A 19,943-nucleotide genomic window follows, 5' to 3' on the forward strand; every position below is an offset into this window, starting at 1 on the left:
ATGGAATATTTCTGTATTTCATTGATAAATGATATCTGATTATTGAAAATAACAATAAAAACTAGTTTTTTTGAATAAATATCTCACCTGCAGGAAAAATGTTACAGTATCTAATATGTCATCCAGAAGATATCTTATAGGCAATGATAAAACAGGGGGAAAAAAAAAAAAAGCCCAAATTTGCTGTAGGTAAGTCCTCAATTTCTGGTTGGCCCTGCTTATTTTGAAGTGCAGTAGATAAAAAAAAATTGCATAAATAGATATTGTCTTGCTTTCATCACTGAGCTACCTTTCCTTTAGGTGTACTCCACCATCTGAAATGGCGTGCTCTTCTGGGGGGGAATCCTTCTTCAACTTGAACTCAACCTGGTATGAGCCATCAGGCTCCTGGCTGGACAGCCGGCGCCCACCCCTCCCCTATGCCTACAGCGCCAGCTGCGCCCATGGCAGAGACTCATGCCATGGCGGCCATGACTATCGGCACTATGGCTACCACCACTCAGTCTGCTCTGAGCCTGCATCGTGCCTGGGAAGCAGGTGTTCTTGCTGTGCTGGGGAAGCCAGTGAGCAACTACGAGGCATGCCATAGCTATGGGGTATGCTTGGAGGGGTGTTATGGGGGATGCTACAATTAATGGGAATCCAGGGTGTGTGGGACCCTCACCTTGCTGTGGTCAGGGACTTTCATGTTGCAGCATCACTGTATGCAGCCACAATGGCACAGCATAAAGCACTGTGTAGGAGCCCAACACCTGCCCAACACTTGTTTAGTGCTGAGAAACGCTCTCTGCATGCAGGGCCCCCTTTTCTCTCGCTTTTCTAATATTTGTCTTGGGTTTGTCATGTTTTTTGAGGTCTGTTTCTCACCCACTCTTCTCCTGCTGACTTGATTGAGGCACTGTCCAGAAAATGTCCTCTGCAGAAGTTGCCCTCAGCACAGGCATCATTGCAGCTGTGACCTTCATGGCGGGGGGAAGGTAGGGACAATTTCCAGATGAATTTATGCAATTGGCTTTCCTGCTTCACTTCCCAGACCTGTGTGCTGAGATAACAAAACTCCAGCTCAGGAGAGATTTGCTGTCTCTATTCGTCAGGCTCTTCCTAAGTGTCTCCTTAAATGAATGACACAACCTGTAGTGCTTCAGGTAGCCGAGAGTGAGAGCGTAGGTGAAAACTTGGTTTGCTTAGAAAGAATTAAGATAGGAGATTTTATCTCCCCTTCCCCCAAACGCATCCAGTCAGACTCAAACCCAGCCCAGAGCCTCCAGTCTGGCTTGGTTTCAACCTCCCATTTGGTACAGGATGGGTTTGGCCCTGGCAGAGGGTTACCTGGGTGTCTGGGGGGACAGGGACCGTCGCTGCCACCACGCAATGCCTTCATACGCAGTCAGAGCTGCATGTCTCTGACCCTGACGTTTATTCCTTGCACCTGCAATCATGTACCTTGCATACGGGAATGATGCTCCTTGTTATTTTAATTAACAGTAATAATAAAACAAGTGCTAATAATAAGTTTCTTGTTCCTTTCAAAGATTCAGTGCAAACCCTTAGCTAATTAAATACTTAACGCATTACACACAATACTGCTCTTATCCCACAGAGGCACAAATTCCTGCAGCAATCTGCCTCTGTGCTGGTGGTCACTGGAGGAGAACCTGGGGATTAATCTAGTGCAATGGGAAATACAACTGCTGATTTTTATGGCCATCTGTCCATTTGATATTCTTTTTTTCTACATCTGCAATGGAAGCTCAGAACTTTTATGGTTTCTGCTGAGAAAAGTTAGCCTAAACCTTGGTAGGAACAGGGAACATTTTTTTTCTTTTGCAATCTTGTTTTCCAGACATTCATGGTGTTTACAGGACTAGAGTTCACAGTGGGAGCCAATGCTGTAGTGCATGGCCTGACTTAAACCCAGTTTTATTTTGCATCAGCCGGTATTTCATCTAGGCAATATGGACTCTTGCTGGGATTTTTCAAAGAAGGTAGAGTTACCTTGCACAAAGTACCTATCTAACCCCATTTTCTCTATTTAGAACAGAAGGAAGATTAAGTATGACGTAGTTCTTCCTGTGATTATACCCTCTTGTTTATTGGTGATCAGTGATTTTCAGACTTCCTTGATGGAGTCTGCTTTTGTGCTCACCAGCCATGTACATATTACAAAGCCAAACTTCACTTTTTGCTCCTTCGAAACGTGCCTGTGAGGGTCTGAGGCTCAGGGCCAGTTGTTGCAGAGCTGAGAGCTGGGATTAATGAAAGATGCTGATCTGCACCTTCAACCCCAGACAGCTTTTCCAAACCCAGCATCTGGATTTGTCTGGCAGACGCACAAGTTGCGGGGACTGGAGAGCTGAGCTTTGACACATCGCTGCCCATTGAAGTGCAATGGGAAAGAGAGGGAGCTGTGAAAAGCAGCTCTCATTAATAAAGGTGGGCTTGGGAATGATGCTAAAGATGGGGAGGGTAACGGTGGAAAAACACTAGGACACCAGTACGTTTTATGAGCTTTATGTTTTAATATCACATCTTTGCTACTGGAGACAGAAGCAGGGAATTAATGGATTCAAATTCTCTCGCGCGCGGGCAAATCACGTTTCTGCCATGCTAATGCCACTTTGTGTTATCAGGAGCAGGGAGGGGTAATATGTGCTAGAGGGAAGGGGCAGGACCTGCCCAAGCTCAGGGCTGCATCTTGCGGAGGAGAGGGGAGAGGCGCAGCCCCGCGGTGTGCGCTGACCATCGGCTTGTCCTCACCCCTTCACTTCTGCTGCTGTGGGGGCCACTGCACAGGCTGCTTGATCTGCTGCTGCTGCTGGCAGGGAGCAGGGGCCGCTGGCACCTGACCAGGCATGGTGACCACGGGGCACTGAGGAGGGAGGACCACCACGGGTGTCACATCCTGCACGGCACTCACTTCATGGCAGATGACCTCCTCGGAGCTGTGGCAGGACCTCTCGCTGTCATGGCAGGAGGAGCCTCCACTGTGGCAGGAGGAGCTCTCGGTGCTGTGGCAGCCTCTGTCTCCACGGGAGCACATTTTTTGGTTGGCAAGACAAACCCTGGGAAGGAGAGACCTTTGTCGTTAGATGCATGAAGGGCGGTGCACTTTCCCTCCTTTGTTTTGGGTTCAGATTTCTTTGATGTGTTTACGAACCTGCTGGGGCTTGGCAGGATTTGCCTGTCTGCCTGTCCCATTTCTCTGGTTTGGGGCTTCATTCCCGCAGTGCGAGATCAGCGTGCACCATCTGAACACCCTCATAAGCCCCCCCAGAAGCCCTGATGTCCATTTCTGCTGGGTTCCATGAGCCATTTCCCTGCTCTCCCTTGCTGCATCCCATGAGCACTCATGCAAGACACCCTTGGGATTATCTCAGGGTTGTGTAACAGAGGAGCAGATGTGCTGTGGGCTTTAGGGCAGCTGTTTTAGCTGCATTGGCAAGAGGCACCTTGGCAAGGGTCTGAAAAACTTGCAGCCTAGAGGGGCCCTGGCACAGCCAGTGAATTTACAGCCAGGACTGGTGGTATCAGAGCCTTGGCAAAATACACTTCCAAAACCAGGTGCTCAAAATGAAGAGACTCCTGTGCCTTCCTCCCTCCTTGTGTCCTCTGCTCTGTCCATGTCCTGTGGATGCTTGGCTGGCCAGTGCCCAATTTCCTGAGGCAAGAGGAAAATCCTATGTGCACATCTAAAACCCCTTCTGAGAAGAGCTGAGATTTCAAGGAGGCGGAAGACATCCAGAATGGGGCCAGCTGAGCTGACAGCTGTTCATGCTACTCCTTCCTCTCATGGTTTAAATCTGTTTTCTCAGTTCTTTCCTAAATTTCTTCAAGGACAGCTTAATACTTTCAGCTTCTGAAGATTTACTTTTTCCAAAGGAGCTTAGTAAAGAAGTCAGGCAATTAAAAGTGCAATTAAAATTCCCAGCTTAAACCCAATGTTTCTCATAAAAGATCAACCTGCTCTGTCTCATTCATTCCCAAATCCCCTTCTTTACTTTTTTTTATTTCCAGTTTGTCCTTTGGAAATTACTGAAGTAATCCAAATATATCTACGTGTGATAAGAACAATGAATTTTGCTTCTTAGCATAGGCAGTCTTGAGACCAATTTTGATAACGCAAAATTGCCACAGCCACCGAGGCAAGAACTTGGCTCTCATTAATCCCAGCACCTGTAGACAGATCCGTCTTTGTAAGAGCATAGCTCAGCTCAGTTCCGCAAATTTTCATAGGAATGAAATGTTAGCAATGTAGTAGCAACTTACCTTGGCTGTGAAGGTTCTGAAGAAGGAGCAGAGCTCAGTGAATGAGCTGCTCTCCCATCCAAGAACTTTTATACAGTTCCTAACTCTCTTCCTGAAAATGCAATAAACCCCTGGGGAAAAATGACCAACATATTTACAAAACAGCCACACCTCTAATTATCCACCACCTTCAAAAGCTTATTCAACCCGGTTTCTTTGATTGACTTGTCATACAGTAGGTTGTCTTCCTTGTGTTACACAGCTTTAATTGCCACCCTGCCCCATGCAGGTTGTAATGCACGACGAGTGAAAACTGTGTGGGTGGCTTGACTGTCTCACCGTCATGCCAGGATGAGTTTTATATTGCAAAATGGATGGCAAAGGTGGCGCTTTTTTGGGTTTCTATCCTCCTGAAACACCTCACCCAAAGCCTGGCAAGGAAGAGAGGTCACGATGCCTGGTCACCTCTAAGTGCTCTTGGCAGGACTGGGGTCTTGCACAGTGGACAAGAACCACCACTTTCAGGTCCTCACCATAAAAAGTGGCAAGTTTTTAGAAAGACCTCATCACATGTACTCTGAACGCATCTTTAAAGTTGTCTTCACTCTGTAAGACATCGGCAGGTACCAGAAGCTTAGCAGCTGACGGTCCCCTCTCAATCTCCTCTCTCTGACTGTGTCATTAGGGCTAGGGATAATGAAGCCTGTGGCCACTGTGGCAGGCTCCAAGAGCTACAACTGGAAAGTGATCTGTCAAAGCCAGGTAGCGGTAGTGGACTTCTACTTTTGGAAGTCTTGGCTTGTATCCCAAATACCCCAAAAATATAGTGTGGTTTCTCCACTTATGTTCATCTACTTCACATCTGATTTTATAGCCATTTCACTGATATTGACATAGTTACCACTAATTTTCATTGCTGACATTTTTCCTGGCCAATACCAAAAAGCCCCAAACAGAATTGCTTTTTTAAATTCTCCATTTTTCTAATATTTTAATTTTTTGTTACTTGCCTAACTCTGAAGCAGCCATTGCCTGTCATGGGAAATGTGTGCCTACAGAAGCTGCTTGGGCAAACCTTGCATTCATGAGTAAGCTGTGAGTAAAGAGCTAGCTCAGAGACCACGTACCCGAGTTCACCACACATCCCGAGCTCACCCAGCTCTTCCCTGGGGCAGGACAGGTGCACCCTGGGTACAAAGCAGCGGACTGCTGCAAGCCTGGGGCACTTGTCTGGCCCTGGTGCAATCAGCTGTACAACCATGGCTTTGCAACAGTCCCGGTTTCTCCTTTTCCCTCCCATTAGCAGCTTGACCATGCAATTTCAGCAGGGCTCACTCTGTGTTTTTACTAATTTTGTATCTTAACTCCCTCTGCAAACAGGGGAGTCACAAGGTTTTGTTGGGTAGAGATCGACTAAATATCTGAAGCAGAGGGGTGGCTCTTGCTTGCTATCTCTAAAACAATTTCTTTAGTTTCTATCCAGAGGCGCCAGTTAGTGACTTTCATCAAGAAGCCAGATTTGTGTTTACTGTTCAGCCTGCCTGTTTACAAACAGCCAAAGCAGAGGGGCCACGGCTTTTGCAAGCACTGACATGCTTGTGGATGAGAGTCCTGCATTATCACAGTTCATCAGCCATGAAGGATGACTCGTTCCTCCCCCGTTGCACAACGAGTAGGGAGGAAATCTGCATGCGCAAGTGCACGTGTGTATGCCTTCGTGTAATAGGTCAGTTAACATCTAAGCTTGTGGAGTACCTTTTGATACAAGCCTCAGAGAACCAGCTGATGGGACAGTGAATAAGCAATGTACTTCTAAAGTGTTTTCTATTTTCTTTTTTTTGGGGGGCGGGCTGAAATTTTGGGATGGTTTTTGGTCAGTTAGTTGAATAGATAAGACGTTTTTGAATACTCCAGACTCCAATCGGTTTTCTGGAAGTCTCTTGGAAGTTGTTTGAGCCTTCTGAGTTCTTTTGCTACTTTTGATGTTATCAGATGAAGTGGGGAAAATAACAGAAATCAAGAATGAAGTGGTAGATTTTAGAAATATAAGTAGATGCAAAGAAATGATAATGCTGTTTAATTTCAGAATGGAATTTAGTATGGCTGGTGACAAAACCTTGTGTAATGTTCCCTGCACCACAGACTTACAACATTTTACAGCATGAAAGATACCTGTTGTGGCACCAAACATGGGGCTAGAGCTCAGAGGATTTTGTTTTTTGCAAGCTGTGGTGTTTTACAAACATCAGGGCAAAGTTTTCTGGATTTTTATTGAGCTGAAAGGGTCAAAATCCCCACAGGTTGGTGAAAGCAGCAATGTTAAAATATATTTTACAATGTAATTTTATGCCCTTTTGTTTTTAAATGGGCACAGATCTATGAGTGTTTTCTTCCTTCATTACCAATATTTGGAGGAGTCAAAAAACCCCAGAGAATAGTCCTGAAATGTTTGGCAAATACCATGTAACAACTGGCACTGGATGTTCGAGCCTCCCCCATGCTATCTCATCAGCACAGCACAGAGGAACCATCTTCTCTCTGTGCCTAATTTAGGGCCTGATCCTATCAAAAAATGTCATGAAGCAGGTTACTGCAAAGAAGCAAACGAGCTTGTTCGAGTTGCCTCATGCCACTGGTGCAAGCATAAGGTTTACGTGCTCCAGCTTACAACATCACCTGCAATCTCTCTGGGATGGGAGCCTGGTGTGTAATTGTTTCCAAGTAAACAACCTTGCACTCCCAAGGTCACGCTGTAAGTAATAATCAGTTGGAAATCACCTGGGAGTTTTGCCTATCTCCTTAACATAGCTCACAGACTCTGGCCTGCGTACGCATGCAGTGGGTCTCGGCAGGGCACAGCATTTCCATTTTACGGGAACAACATGAGGGAAGCTCTGACTTCAGCAAGAGCAATATTAAGAACATTCTCTTGCTGTTGAAAATGATGTATTTTAATTCTATTAAAATAAATGTTACATTTGAGTATGCTTGTAAAATATGTATCAAAAATGTTGGAAGATAAATCTTGTGTTCTAAAGTAGACTCCTTGAGTATCTATCTGTATTTTTAGTGAAGGAGCCAGAAATTAAATAAATCATTCAGATACTGGCATTTCCCACAGACTATGAAGTTTTATTTTCCAACCCATGAGCAAAAGGAGATGAAGAGAAGGATCTTTTCCTGTCACCAAAGCACAAATCACTTTTCCCAGCAGTGCTTGCAAGAGCATTGCTAGCATAGCCCAATGCAAGGAATGCAAAGCTCCCTGATCGTAATGACACAGTCGTGGAAAAGATGCATTGTGGCACATCCAGGGAACTTTTGCTTGAGCAGGGGTGGCTGCTGGGTCAGTCACTTCTTCTGGCTGGGGGACCACTGGCTGGTCTGCTTGCTATGATGGGCCTTGATGTTGGGAACGACCATGGGGCATTTCTGCTGCATGGTCTGGGAGGACTCACCGCCTCCAGAGCTGAGCTCTGGGCCTGAGCATCCCCCAATGCCATAGCCCAATCCTCCACTATAGTACCCTGATCCACCACTGCCCCCACCTGTTGTTAAGGCCTTTTCTCTAGGTGGTGCATCATATACATATCCAAAGCCTCCTCCCGCAGTGATGCCCAATTTCCCACTGTGGCAGCTGGATCCTCCACCACTCCCTGAGCTGCCAATGATGTTCTGGCCTGAGTCCTCACTGCTGCACCCTATTCTCCCAATGGTGCCATAGACTGGGACTGTTCCCCCTGTAATGCCCCAGCCAGATGTCCCCCCGCTGTCACCACTGGCTATTACAACAGATCCATCACTGCTACATCTGTACGCCCCTGCAATGTTGTGGGTGGATGATGTTGGCATGGGCTGGTAGGATGAAGCTCCGCGGCTGTAGATGACCGAGCCTTCCCCATCACAGAAGAAGGAGCCATGTCCGTGGAGGCTAGAGATGTTCCTGTTGCTGGTGTAGCATCCTCTGTGGTGTGAGGAGATCTCATTGTTGTAGCCCCTGTTCTGACGGGCACATCTCCCTCGGAAAAAGTGATAAATCTGAAAGAGGAAAAAAACCCAAACCCAAACCTGCACTGCTTTGCTTCATTTTTGCACCATGGCAGGTGGGGAGGTTTCAGACAGCGTGGTCAGAAAAGCTTTACCAGGGCCTGGGGTAATGCCAGGCTTCAAAACTGGGTACTGCCTAGCTGTTCTTCAAATGCAAGAATATTTTGACTCTTACTGGGATAGCTTTTCTCTTTCTTATCTCCAGGGTGTATTTCCAAAGAATCAAAATCTGAAATATATTCTTTTAACATCTAATAACTGCCATGGTTTTCCCCGCTTATCTTCATGACTGTAACCACTGAGCTGTAAAAAGAGCAAGGATTATTCTTGCTTCTGTTTTTAAACTGTTGTAAGAACAGTAGGTCAAAATTTCCATGCAAGATGATGTTGCTGGCTGTATTATTGCCATCTCCACATAGCATCCCCAAAGGTCTTTTACATAAGGTAATCGGCACAGCCATAGAGGTATGTAACCATTATGAAGTACAGGATAAGCTTGTTATTAAATAATATAAAAAATGTGCCCTGAATGTTACAAACATGTTCAAAACTGCAAAGACTATGCATTCACCACGTGCTGGTTCCACTACAGACTAATTTGGGTTTTTAGCCTGCTCAGCCCTATGGTTCCCAGTCCAGTGACCAGAATTCACCTTGCTTCCTAGTGATCTGATCCGCACTATAGCGAGAAACTGTACAGATCCTGAGAACTGGGATCTTGCTATGGATGCTCAGGCAGTGTGGGTACTGCTGCAAGCACATGTCAAAATCTCAAATGAAGCTATCTATCTCCCATGAATATGAAATAATAAAGTCTCAGAAAAGAGCAGACTTACCCTCCTTAGCCATTGGAAACACATTTAGAAGATAAAAGTCGACTGAATGAGGAGCTTTAACAGACAGGAACTTTTATATGGCGTTTAGCATATATGGGAAGTGAGACACCCTAAGGAATGGCAAGGATTTATTTACCAAACTCTGATTTCAGTGTTTGCTTTGACTCATGACGTGATCAATATCTTGCCTTCATGCTGCTTGCTGTGTTGCATGCAGCAGTAATTGCTACTTCTGCTTAATGATCCTATTCCTGTGCTCCTGCCCTGAGTTATAGAGGACTGCTTTGGCCCCCAGTGAGGTGGGAGAGACTGGGGGAGGTGGGTGGGTGTGTGGGTGTAGGGAAATGCTGAGCAAGAGGATTAGTGAGTGTGGGGCAGAGGGTGGTGGTGACTGGGTCCTGCTGAGGGAAGGGGCAGGGAGGCTGTGGTTCAGCAGTGTGGCAGCACTTGTGGCTTGGGGCATCGCTGTAAGGGTGGGTGTGATCCATGGTACCCAGGAGAGGGGAAGGCAAATGCTCAGAGAGCATCTGGAGGCCACACAGCACATTGATCCCTCCAGCATCTCACTGGTGGCTTCAGTGAGAGATTTTCTGAGGAAGGCATCTGCATCCGAACCAGAAGCTCATCAAAAGTGAAGTGCCTGTCTCGGGAATTTTGCAAGGGTGCTAGACATGCTCTGAGAAAGCTTAGGGGCCCTGGAGAGAATTGTGGAGGTGTGAATGTCCTAACACTTAAAGCCACTGTGGCTGGATTACTCCTCTAATGAAGGATTATGCCTCCAAATGCCTGTCTTCTGCATTTTCATATGCTGTGTCCTTTCTCTGGCTTGGAAAGAGCACCAAGCACCAGGGACTCCAGGGAGACTGATCTGGAGGTCTGCAGGGGATATGTGGTGTGGTCACACTGGTAGTGCCACCCGGCATGATGTCCGCACTGCAGCCTGCTGTGCACGGCTCTTGTAGGTGGGACTAGGTCTGTTCAGCTCTGAGCAATTTTGCCGTGGGGACAGTGAGTCCCAGCTTTGGCAAAAGGCCACATCTAGGCCACGTTTACTGGACAGAAAGCAGTGCACAAGGGTGGTGGTGGTGCCCTTGGCATTTCAAAGCAGATTTCAAAAGCTTGGGCAAGGAGGGATTTAAGGCCTGGAGGCATGATTTGGAGTATGTTGAGCTGCCTGAGGGTCTTGCTGCTGGTTTTATTTCCTTCTGTCTGGCCCAGGGCTGATTTGGCTGACTCAGTGTGTCAGGCTTACCCTCTGGGTAGAGATGCTCTGAAGTCTGCAAAACTGGGAGGGAAAGGGGAGAATGGCAGGGTTGGGGACATTGGCATGGTGTTATTGGCCAACATGGGCAGCAACAGCTGCTATTGAGGGTTGGCCCCAGTCCGTGCTCTTAAGGACTGAGCCTGATGGCTAGGTCATTTCTCCCAGCAACACTTCATTGCTCCACAGACATGGTCATTGGGTGCTGGTGCTTCAGAGGACTTAGAGCCATGAGCTGGGATGGCTGCACCATGCACAGCCACCAAAGGGATGTTGGGTGCTGTGGTTGCTTGATGTTTTAGGCTGTGCTATTACTCTATCACGGAGCCCAGGGGGAAAATGAAGGTGCAAACTCTCCGGGGCTATAAACTGGGTGGCTTTAGAGCTGAATCTACAGCAATGCACTATTAAACCCATCATCTTATTTACAGAGAGGAGTGAAATGTCTCATCAGATAGACTTCTAGTTTCCAAGATTATAAGATGCTGGTTGAGAATAGAAGAAAAAAACCACTCCCCCCAAAAGGAAGCTTTGAGATATTATGACATTTATTAGATATAAAAAGTGCTCTTTGGAAAAGCAGTAGAGCCTTATCAAAGGCATCCCAACACCAGCAGCAGGGCACAAGACTGTTCTGGATCCCTGGAGTTCTCAGCACTGGGCTGTATCATCAAGGGAAGAGAGGAAGACATGCTGGGAAGAAACAAGCAAACAGAGCCAGGTCTGGAAGGAAAAAGGTGACATGGCAGAGGCAGGGCTGTTCTTGCTGAGTGCCAAGTCTGCCTGTGGCTGTTACTTCTGGTGGCTGGGGGGCCAGTGGCAGGCCTGCTTGGTCTGATGGGACTCGATGTTGGGAATGACAATGGGGCATTTCTGCTGTGTGGACTGGCAGGACCACCCACTGCCACCTCCAGAGCTGATGATGATTGCGTGGCCCGAGGAATCACCACTGCCATAGCTGGATCCTCCACTGCAGCATCCGGAGGATCCCCCACTACCTCCACCTCCAATTATGCTCTTTGATCCTGAAGACCCACCACTGGATCCTCCTCCCATGCCATAGCTGGATCCTCCACTGCAGCATCCAGAGGCACCTCCACTACCTCCACCTCCAGTTATGCTCTTTGATCCTGAAGACCCACCACTGGATCCTCCTCCCATGCCATAGCTGGATCCTCCACTGCAGCATCCAGAGGATCCCCCACTACCTCCACCTCCAATGATGCTCTTTGATCCTGAAGACCCACCACTGGATCCTCCTCCCATGCCATAGCCTGAGGATCCTCCACTGCAGCATCCAGAGGTACCTCCACTACTTCCACCTCCAATGATGCTCTTCGATCCTGAAGACCCACCACTGGATCCTCCTCCCATGCCATAGCTGGAACCTCCACTGCAGTATCCGGAGGATCCCCCACTACCGCCACCTCCAATGATGCTCTTTGATCCTGAAGACCCACCACTGGATCCTCCTCCCATGCTGTAGCCTGAGGGTCCCCCACTGCAGCATCCAGAATAACCTCCACCTCCAATGATGCTCTTTGATCCTGAAGACCCACCACTGGATCCCCCACTGCAGCATCCAGACGAGCCACCTTCTCCACTGCCTGAGCTAATAGGGATCTTCTGGCCTGATCCCCCACCGCCACTGCTGTATTCTCCTCCCATGCCGTAGCCTGAGGAGCCCCCACTGCAGTAGGATCCACCTCCTCGACCGCCAGAGCTGACAATGATCTTGCCAGAGCCCCCGCCGCCGCCGCCGCCGTAGCTGCCCAAGCCTGAGCTCCCACAGCAGGAGGAGCCCTGTGCCTGGTAGCTGGAGGAGCTGCCCCTGTGGCAGCAGGAGCCCCCGCTGTGGCACCCGCCGGACTGGGAGGACGTTTCATGGCAGCCTCCGGAGGTCTGTCTGGAGCACATCTTTGAGAGTGACCCTGCAAGAAACAGTGCTGTCGGAAAGGAGCCCTTTGGTGATGCTGCTGAACCTTCCCAAAAAATCAAAAATAGAGCAGTACCCAGGAAGTACCCCATCTGCCCCATCTTCTGCAGTCCTACAAGAATGGCATCTTCATGAACTCACTCTTGTTAGATTGCAGGGAAGACCTGCAATGAAAAGCACCCAGGGACTGCTCTGCAGATCACAACAGTTACAGAAAAATTCTGCGTGCAGGAAGATTGACAGTACTTCCAGAGATTTGCACACATGCTTTGACATGCTCCAAGCTGGCAGTCTAAAAACTTTAGTCCTACTGTAGGTCCTTCTGGACGTATAGACTGCTAAAACTCACAGCAGCTGAAAATTCAGCCATATTTGTGTGCCCTCAGAATATCAGCTACAACTCCCTTTTGTAAAGAAGGCAGTTCTGTTGGTACACCAAATTGGTTTTCGGTGAAACCTGTCCAACGTTGAGCTGGCATGGTTCCGTCATTCAAAGCATGCTCAAAGACCAACTGGTGGAGTGACCTCTCCGCACAGGGGTTCAAAAAGTTTCCATATCAATGGGCTTACCTTCTGTGCAACTGGAAACGTATGCAAGGCTTGGTGGCAGATGAATGAGGAGCCTTGGGATAGGTAAGCTTTTATATTGTATGCACTGTGCTCTTAAGGGAAGTGAGACGCCCTAAGGAATGCTGATAGGTTTATTTACTGAGCCTGTGTTTAGCTACCTCCTTTTTTGACTCACTAGCAGCACATAGGTGATACGAAGGAGATGTATCAATTATGTTCTGCATTGCAGTTGCTAATTCTACTTAATGATTCACTTCCACGAGTCTTGCTCTGAAACATCGGAGGCAAATGGCTTCTAGGGGTCTACCCTGGGGGCTCCCTAATGCATTTCTGCTAGGCTGCAGCTTCTCAGGTACTCAGCAGAGAGTGGAGATGGAACAGATGCTGAGGGATGAAGGCTGGAGTAACTTAGGGCTACAGTGTGATGGAAGGACAAAGGTAAAGGATGTGTTGGAGCAGAGTCACAGGGAGTTTTGGAGCAAGAGGGCTTCCTCATGGACTGGTGAGATGGGGAGCTGGATGGGGAGTGGGAGTACATCCAGCCTGCTGGGAAGCGCAACCATGTGCTCAACAGGACAGTGTTCCACCTCTGATGGGACAGTGCACCGCCTTAGAGCACCTTATCCCAGATCCATTTCAGAGGGCCCTGTGAGGATGGCAGAGACGTGGGGGCCATTTCCCCTCACCCTTTTGGGAGCTCAAGGTGGACGCTGCTGTTGGACTGAGCAGAGAGGTCTGTGCTCAGCTGCAGCTTCCTGGGGTCCCAATAACCAAGCTAGAGTGGGGGAAGTCTTGAAATCTTTCTGCTTGCAAAGGTGCATTTGAAGAGCATCAAGACCCTACCCTTGAACTCTAGGACATTAAAGATTTCCTCTGTCTCAGCAGGACACATTTTCTGTGGGTGCTCTGCTTCACTGGCCAGCCCACCCACACCTGAGGCTGGGGAGGCATCTGGGTATTTTGCTTGCTGGAGAATGACAGTTTGTCAGCACAGTTATCCCAGCAGTGGCTGCTGTGTTTTGCAGCAGCTTCATCCTGTTACTGTGTCACGCACGCTTGGAGGCTGACAACAGCATCCACCCTCATGGGAGATTGAGTAGAGGAAAGCATAATTGGGGGGTTTTAGCTGAGAGGATGCATGACAGCAGCAGCAGGCTGCCCAGCCCTGTCACAATGAACACAATCTTGAGCATGCATGCAACTCCATTCGTATGGGGACAGGACTATCAGCACCAGGAACGTGGGTGCAGGGGGCTTCCTTAATTTTGCTTTGGACTCCCTCCAGTGGCCTAAGCTCCACTCTCATCACCAAAGGGAAATCTAAGGTCTCACTGCAATTCTGGCTCTCACCCATCAAGTGTGGGTGTTGTGCTACCGAGCATCGCAACACCTTGATCCCTTCTGTGCCTTTAACTTGTAGGGACTTGCACCAAGGGACACCTCGGATTTGCAGCTCATTTGCAGCACCCAGGGTGCGAGGGAAGTCTGTGAAGGCTTTTGGCAGGAGTGGTGAGAGTTGCTCCTGCAAGTGCTGGTGTGTGGAGACCACAAGGCTGGACCCTGCAGGGACTAGAAACACTGAACCTGTACCACATGTAGATGTGTGGTACTTGCCAATGTGGAGGAAGAGCATGGCTGGAACCACAGCTGCTGGAGGCATCGGCATTGCCACAACACCCCAAAGTTAAAAAGCAGCTTTAATATCTATGTTGAAGGCAAGGGTAGATGCAAACAGCTTCATGGTGGAGGCTGCCCCAGATTTGGGCCATGCTGCCCATTTCTGATGCTCTGTCTGGGTCATTTTCTGCCCTGCAGTCCAGTCACCCTCAGGATGGGCTGGCAGGTAATGTTATCTTTTAGTCTCATCACTGCAAACACCCCAATGGATGGTGCCTTGGTGTGCATTGTTATGAGAGGGAGAAAAACCTTGGCCAGATCCTACAGTCCTTTTTCCCAGCAGCTTCCTTCATGCACAGCAGTGCTAACGTTGATAACATGGGACATGATGAAGATACTGCTGGTGTAAGAACTCTCCAATTTTTCTGCAAAAGGCAGAAGTCGGTCAGTCATGATCCGTCAAGCATTTGCATGGTTGATGATCCCTTTTATTCCCAATTTTGTTTCCAGCCTACCAGCTGTGTGTGTGAGATGGACAAAAAAGCCTCTTGGCTTAAAATTTACTGAATGCAAGACTAACCACGCCTGGCCTGAAGAGGATTTGCTGCTGACTTTAGTACAAATGCTACTGAATGTTTCCTGGCATAATTAATGGTTTTCTTGTGATAAATGTAGGGAAACGAAGTACGAAAAACCCAACTGTATTTCCAAAGGATGCTGCTGTCTGCACTGGAAATCCTTGCAGTGAAACCCTGAGCTTGTGGTCTGCTTCCTTCTCTAGGAAGGGAAAACTGAGGTGGAGCTATTTCTCAGGTTAAAGTTGCTGCCTTCGTGACATTATTTGCAAGAGGGACAATGATTATCTGCTTAAGCAATAAGGTTTCTCTCAAGAAGATCTGTTAATAAATGTCTGCTCCAGCACTGCAGGCTGAAGAAGATTTCACAGCTGAATGTATTTGCTGTATTATTCACTTTTTGAAAGTAAACATGGGACTGACAAAGGATAAAAGCAGCCTTGCAAAAACAGTTCTTTCTGTACACAGTAATATTTATTTCCCTTCATATTGATGGGTGAGAAGAGCCATCTAGGAGTTCACGGCACATGAATGTGGCATCAGGGGAAGACAAGGGAAAAGGACATGCTGGGACGAAACAGAAAAACTTGGAAGACAGAGGCAGGGCTGTTCTTGCTCAGAACTGGGGATGCCTAGTGCTGTTACTTCTGGTGGCTGGGGGGCCAGTGGCAGGCCTGCTTGGTCTGATGGGACTTGATGTTGGGAATGACAATGGGGCATTTCTGCTGTGTGGACTGGCAGGACCACCCACTGCCACCTCCAGAGCTGATGATGATTGCGTGGCCCGAGGAATCACCACTGCCACCACTGGATCCTCCACTGCAGCATCCGGAGGATCCCCCACTACCTTCACCTCCAACGATGATCTTGCCTCCTGAAGACCCACCACTGGATCCCCCACTGCAGCATCCAGAGGCACCTCCACCTCCAGTTATGCTCTTTGATCCTGAAGACCCACCACTGGATCCTCCTCCCATGCCATAGCTGGATCCTCCACTGCAGCATCCAGAGGATCCCCCACTACCTCCACCTCCGATTATGCTCTTTGATCCTGAAGACCCACCACTGGATCCTCCTCCCATGCCATAGCTGGATCCTCCACTGCAGCATCCAGAGGATCCCCCACTACCTCCACCTCCGATTATGCTCTTTGATCCTGAAGACCCACCACTGGATCCTCCTTCCATGCCATAGCCTGAGGGTCCCCCACTGCAGGATCCAGAATAACCTCCACTACCGCCACCTCCAATGATGCTCTTTGATCCTGAAGACCCACCACTGGATCCTCCTCCCATGCCATAGCTGGATCCTCCACTGCAGCATCCAGAGGATCCCCCACTACCTCCACCTCCGATTATGCTCTTTGATCCTGAAGACCCACCACTGGATCCTCCTCCCATGCCATAGCCTGAGGGTCCCCCACTGCAGGATCCAGAATAACCTCCACTACCGCCACCTCCAATGATGCTCTTTGATCCTGAAGACCCACCACTGGATCCTCCTCCCATGCCATAGCTGGATCCTCCACTGCAGCATCCAGAGGATCCCCCACTACCTCCACCTCCGATTATGCTCTTTGATCCTGAAGACCCACCACTGGATCCTCCTCCCATGCCATAGCCTGAGGGTCCCCCACTGCAGGATCCAGAATAACCTCCACTACCGCCACCTCCAATGATGCTCTTTGATCCTGAAGACCCACCACTGGATCCTCCTCCCATGCCATAGCTGGATCCTCCACTGCAGCATCCAGAGGATCCCCCACTACCTCCACCTCCGATTATGCTCTTTGATCCTGAAGACCCACCACTGGATCCTCCTCCCATGCCATAGCCTGAGGGTCCCCCACTGCAGGATCCAGAATAACCTCCACTACCGCCACCTCCAATGATGCTCTTTGATCCTGAAGACCCACCACTGGATCCTCCTCCCATGCCATAGCTGGATCCTCCACTGCAGTATCCGGAGGATCCCCTGCTACCTCCACCTCCAATTATGCTCTTTGATCCTGAAGACCCACCACTGGATCCTCCTCCCATGCCATAGCTGGATCCTCCACTGCAGCATCCAGAGGATCCCCCACTACCTCCACCTCCAATTATGCTCTTTGATCCTGAAGACCCACCACTGGATCCTCCTCCCATGCCATAGCCTGAGGGTCCCCCACTGCAGGATCCAGAATAACCTCCACTACTGCCACCTCCAATGATGCTCTTTGATCCTGAAGACCCACCACTGGATCCTCCTCCCATGCCATAGCTGGATCCTCCACTGCAGCATCCGGAGGATCCCCCACTACCTCCACCTCCAATGATGCTCTTTGATCCTGAAGACCCACCACTGGATCCTCCTCCCATGCCATAGCCTGAGGGTCCCCCACTGCAGGATCCAGAATAACCTCCACTACCGCCACCTCCAATGATGCTCTTTGATCCTGAAGACCCACCACTGGATCCTCCTCCCATGCCATAGCTGGATCCTCCACTGCAGTATCCTGAGGATCCCCCACTACCTCCACCTCCAATTATGCTCTTTGATCCTGAAGACCCACCACTGGATCCTCCTCCCATGCCATAGCTGGATCCTCCACTGCAGCATCCAGAGGATCCCCCACTACCTCCACCTCCAATGATGCTCTTTGATCCTGAAGACCCACCACTGGATCCTCCTCCCATGCCATAGCCTGAGGATCCTCCACTGCAGCATCCAGAGGTACCTCCACTACCGCCACCTCCAATGATGCTCTTTGATCCTGAAGACCCACCACTGGATCCTCCTCCCATGCCATAGCTGGATCCTCCACTGCAGTATCCGGAGGATCCCCCACTACCGCCACCTCCAATGATGCTCTTTGATCCTGAAGACCCACCACTGGATCCTCCTCCCATGCCATAGCTGGAACCTCCACTGCAGTATCCGGAGGATCCCCCACTACCGCCACCTCCAATGATGCTCTTTGATCCTGAAGACCCACCACTGGATCCTCCTCCCATGCTGTAGCCTGAGGGTCCCCCACTGCAGCATCCAGAATAACCTCCACCTCCAATGATGATCTTTGATCCTGAAGACCCACCACTGGATCCCCCACTGCAGCATCCAGACGAGCCACCTTCTCCACTGCCTGAGCTAATAGGGATCTTCTGGCCTGATCCCCCACCGCCACTGCTGTATCCTCCTCCCATGCCGTAGCCTGAGGAGCCCCCACTGCAGTAGGATCCACCTCCTCGACCGCCAGAGCTGACAATGATCTTGCCAGAGCCCCCGCCGCCGCCGCCGCCGTAGCTGCCCAAGCCTGAGCTCCCACAGCAGGAGGAGCCCTGTGCCTGGTAGCTGGAGGAGCTGCCCCTGTGGCAGCAGGAGCCCCCGCTGTGGCACCCGCCGGACTGGGAGGACGTTTCATGGCAGCCTCCGGAGGTCTGTCTGGAGCACATCTTTGAGAGTGACCCTGCAAGAAGGAGCATGCTTTTTATTCATGAGCTGCTTCTGTTGGCATGAGAATTTGCCCCAGCCAGAAGGAGCCACATACAGCCCAATGACATAACAGACAGTCTCCAGAACCAAGGAGCTTCCTTCTGAAAACTTTGTGCTCCATAGATTCCAGCCAGAATTTATACCTTTTGCTAACAGGAGATTACCAGATTGCTGAAGTAAATCAACCCATCATTTAAAGTCTTTTATCCCATAGCTGTTCCATCTCCACCTCTACACTGATGAAAGAGATGACTTTCAGTAGCACAGGATGACCCTGCTTCTGCTGACATGCACAGGAGATTTAAATTCATCAATGCAACCTTCCTGCCCTTCAAGCCACCACCCATCTAGATGTACTTTACCAAAGCATTTATGTTTTGCAAGCATGAAATTAGAAGAATCGCTCCCTTTGGCAGAAAGGGACTTACCTTTCTCGGCTCTGACAACGTGTACCACAGAGCAAAGCTGAGCGAATGAAGCACTTTGAGATCCAGCAACTTTTATACCATTTCTAGTTTTCCAAAGTGGGAAGTGAGGCATCCAAAGGAATGGTGATAGGTTTATTTACTAAACAAACTGTCCTCCTTCAGCCCACTTGTCCTGACTCATTGAATCAGATCAATGCCTCTCTAGTGCATCACTTCCTAGGCTACCTGCAGTTTGGCTGCAGGTATCACATGCGAGCTCAGCTCCCGTGGTTGACTTTCAAGGTAGGATTGTGGGACTCCAACTAGCACCCTCCACTCAAGCTGTGAGATGTTGCTGGGGTGGTGACTGACAGCAGAAGGGGCTGTAGATACTCATGTTTATTGTGTGTTATGGACTATGGAGATGCCCAGGGGAACAGAGAAGGCTGCACTGCATAGGACTGCTGTTTCTGGGGCAGCAAAGGGATCTCACATGCTTGGACTTCCCCACTACACCAGTGAAGTGTTGATCATGATTTTTGTTTGAGTGCACCACTATGGACAGTACAGAGGTCAGGCAGGCTTTACACTGCCTCTGGGAGGAGGAGTGATGCCTATTTTAGAAAGGAGTTGAAGTGCTGCAGGTAGAGGGTACCAGATCCAGCATCCACCCTGTGTATCAGCATCTTGATGTATATTAACCAAAAGGATGAATTCATCCCAGTTTGGGAGATGGCTCTGGCGTTTCTGAAGAAGCAACAAGATCTGAGGACGTGCTGTGCTCCTGCTGTTAGCCTGAGAGCCTCTGAAACTTGGCTCCTGACTTTCTTGGTCCTGGGCCATTTCAAGGGGCAAGGATGTTCAACAGCAGTGCTCCCACCTCTTTGAAGTGGGACCCTAAGCTTTCTGTTAGCACTGTACAGGCAATGGCAGTGTTTGTGCAGTTCCTAGTGACTTGCCACAATAAAAAACCCAGGC

General features: G+C 49.2%; 2 protein-coding genes across 30 annotated transcripts; both read right to left on the reverse strand.

Annotated features, from left to right (window-relative positions):
* Positions 1-7,356: 7,356 nt before the first annotated feature.
* LOC115346638 (loricrin-like) lies at positions 7,357-9,191 on the reverse strand. The gene is made up of 2 exons (XM_030026864.1): positions 9,129-9,191; positions 7,357-8,283 (listed from the first exon to the last, which is right to left on the reverse strand). Exons 1-2 carry the CDS (start codon positions 9,150-9,152, stop codon positions 7,597-7,599), a joined length of 711 nt encoding a protein of 236 aa, XP_029882724.1. The 5' UTR covers positions 9,153-9,191; the 3' UTR covers positions 7,357-7,596.
* Positions 9,192-11,021: 1,830 nt separating this feature from the next.
* Positions 11,022-19,035, reverse strand: LOC115346637 (loricrin-like). 29 transcript variants are annotated; one of them, XM_030026847.1, is made up of 8 exons: positions 18,987-19,035; positions 18,128-18,532; positions 16,331-17,710; positions 16,007-16,222; positions 15,896-15,934; positions 11,778-11,876; positions 11,499-11,672; positions 11,022-11,393 (listed from the first exon to the last, which is right to left on the reverse strand). In XM_030026847.1, exons 2-8 carry the CDS (start codon positions 18,516-18,518, stop codon positions 11,182-11,184), a joined length of 2,511 nt encoding a protein of 836 aa, XP_029882707.1. In that variant the 5' UTR covers positions 18,519-18,532; positions 18,987-19,035; the 3' UTR covers positions 11,022-11,181. The 29 variants fall into 29 exon arrangements, with proteins under 29 accessions (XP_029882707.1, XP_029882699.1, XP_029882702.1 ...); XM_030026839.1 differs by having other exon boundaries at positions 11,022-11,876; positions 16,331-17,392; positions 17,501-17,710; XM_030026842.1 differs by having other exon boundaries at positions 11,022-11,876; positions 16,331-16,861; positions 16,970-17,710.
* Positions 19,036-19,943: the final 908 nt, after the last annotated feature.

Source organism: Aquila chrysaetos, chromosome 9, assembly GCF_900496995.4.
Source record: "Aquila chrysaetos chrysaetos chromosome 9, bAquChr1.4, whole genome shotgun sequence".
Lineage (NCBI taxonomy): Eukaryota > Metazoa > Chordata > Aves > Accipitriformes > Accipitridae > Aquila > Aquila chrysaetos.

What these genes read in the sequence shown, in the direction of transcription:
- LOC115346638 (XM_030026864.1), bottom strand. Translation starts at nt 9,152, where the DNA reads ATGTGTTTCCAATGGCTAAGGAGG. An exon ending in GTTTCCAATGGCTAAGGAGG is followed by an intron (nt 8,284 to 9,128) that starts GTAAGTCTGCTC and finishes TTCCTCTTTCAG; the next exon opens with ATTTATCACTTTTTCCGAGG.
- LOC115346637 (XM_030026831.1), bottom strand. Translation starts at nt 18,518, where the DNA reads ATGTGCTCCAGACAGACCTCCGGAGGCTGCCATGAAACGTCCTCCCAG. An exon ending in ATCAAAGATCATCATTGGAG is followed by an intron (nt 17,711 to 18,127) that starts GTGGAGGTTATT and finishes GCATCATTGGAG; the next exon opens with GTGGAGGTAGTGGGGGATCC. An exon ending in GAGCATAACTGGAGGTGGAG is followed by an intron (nt 15,935 to 16,006) that starts GTGCCTCTGGAT and finishes TTGGAGGTGAAG; the next exon opens with GTAGTGGGGGATCCTCCGGA.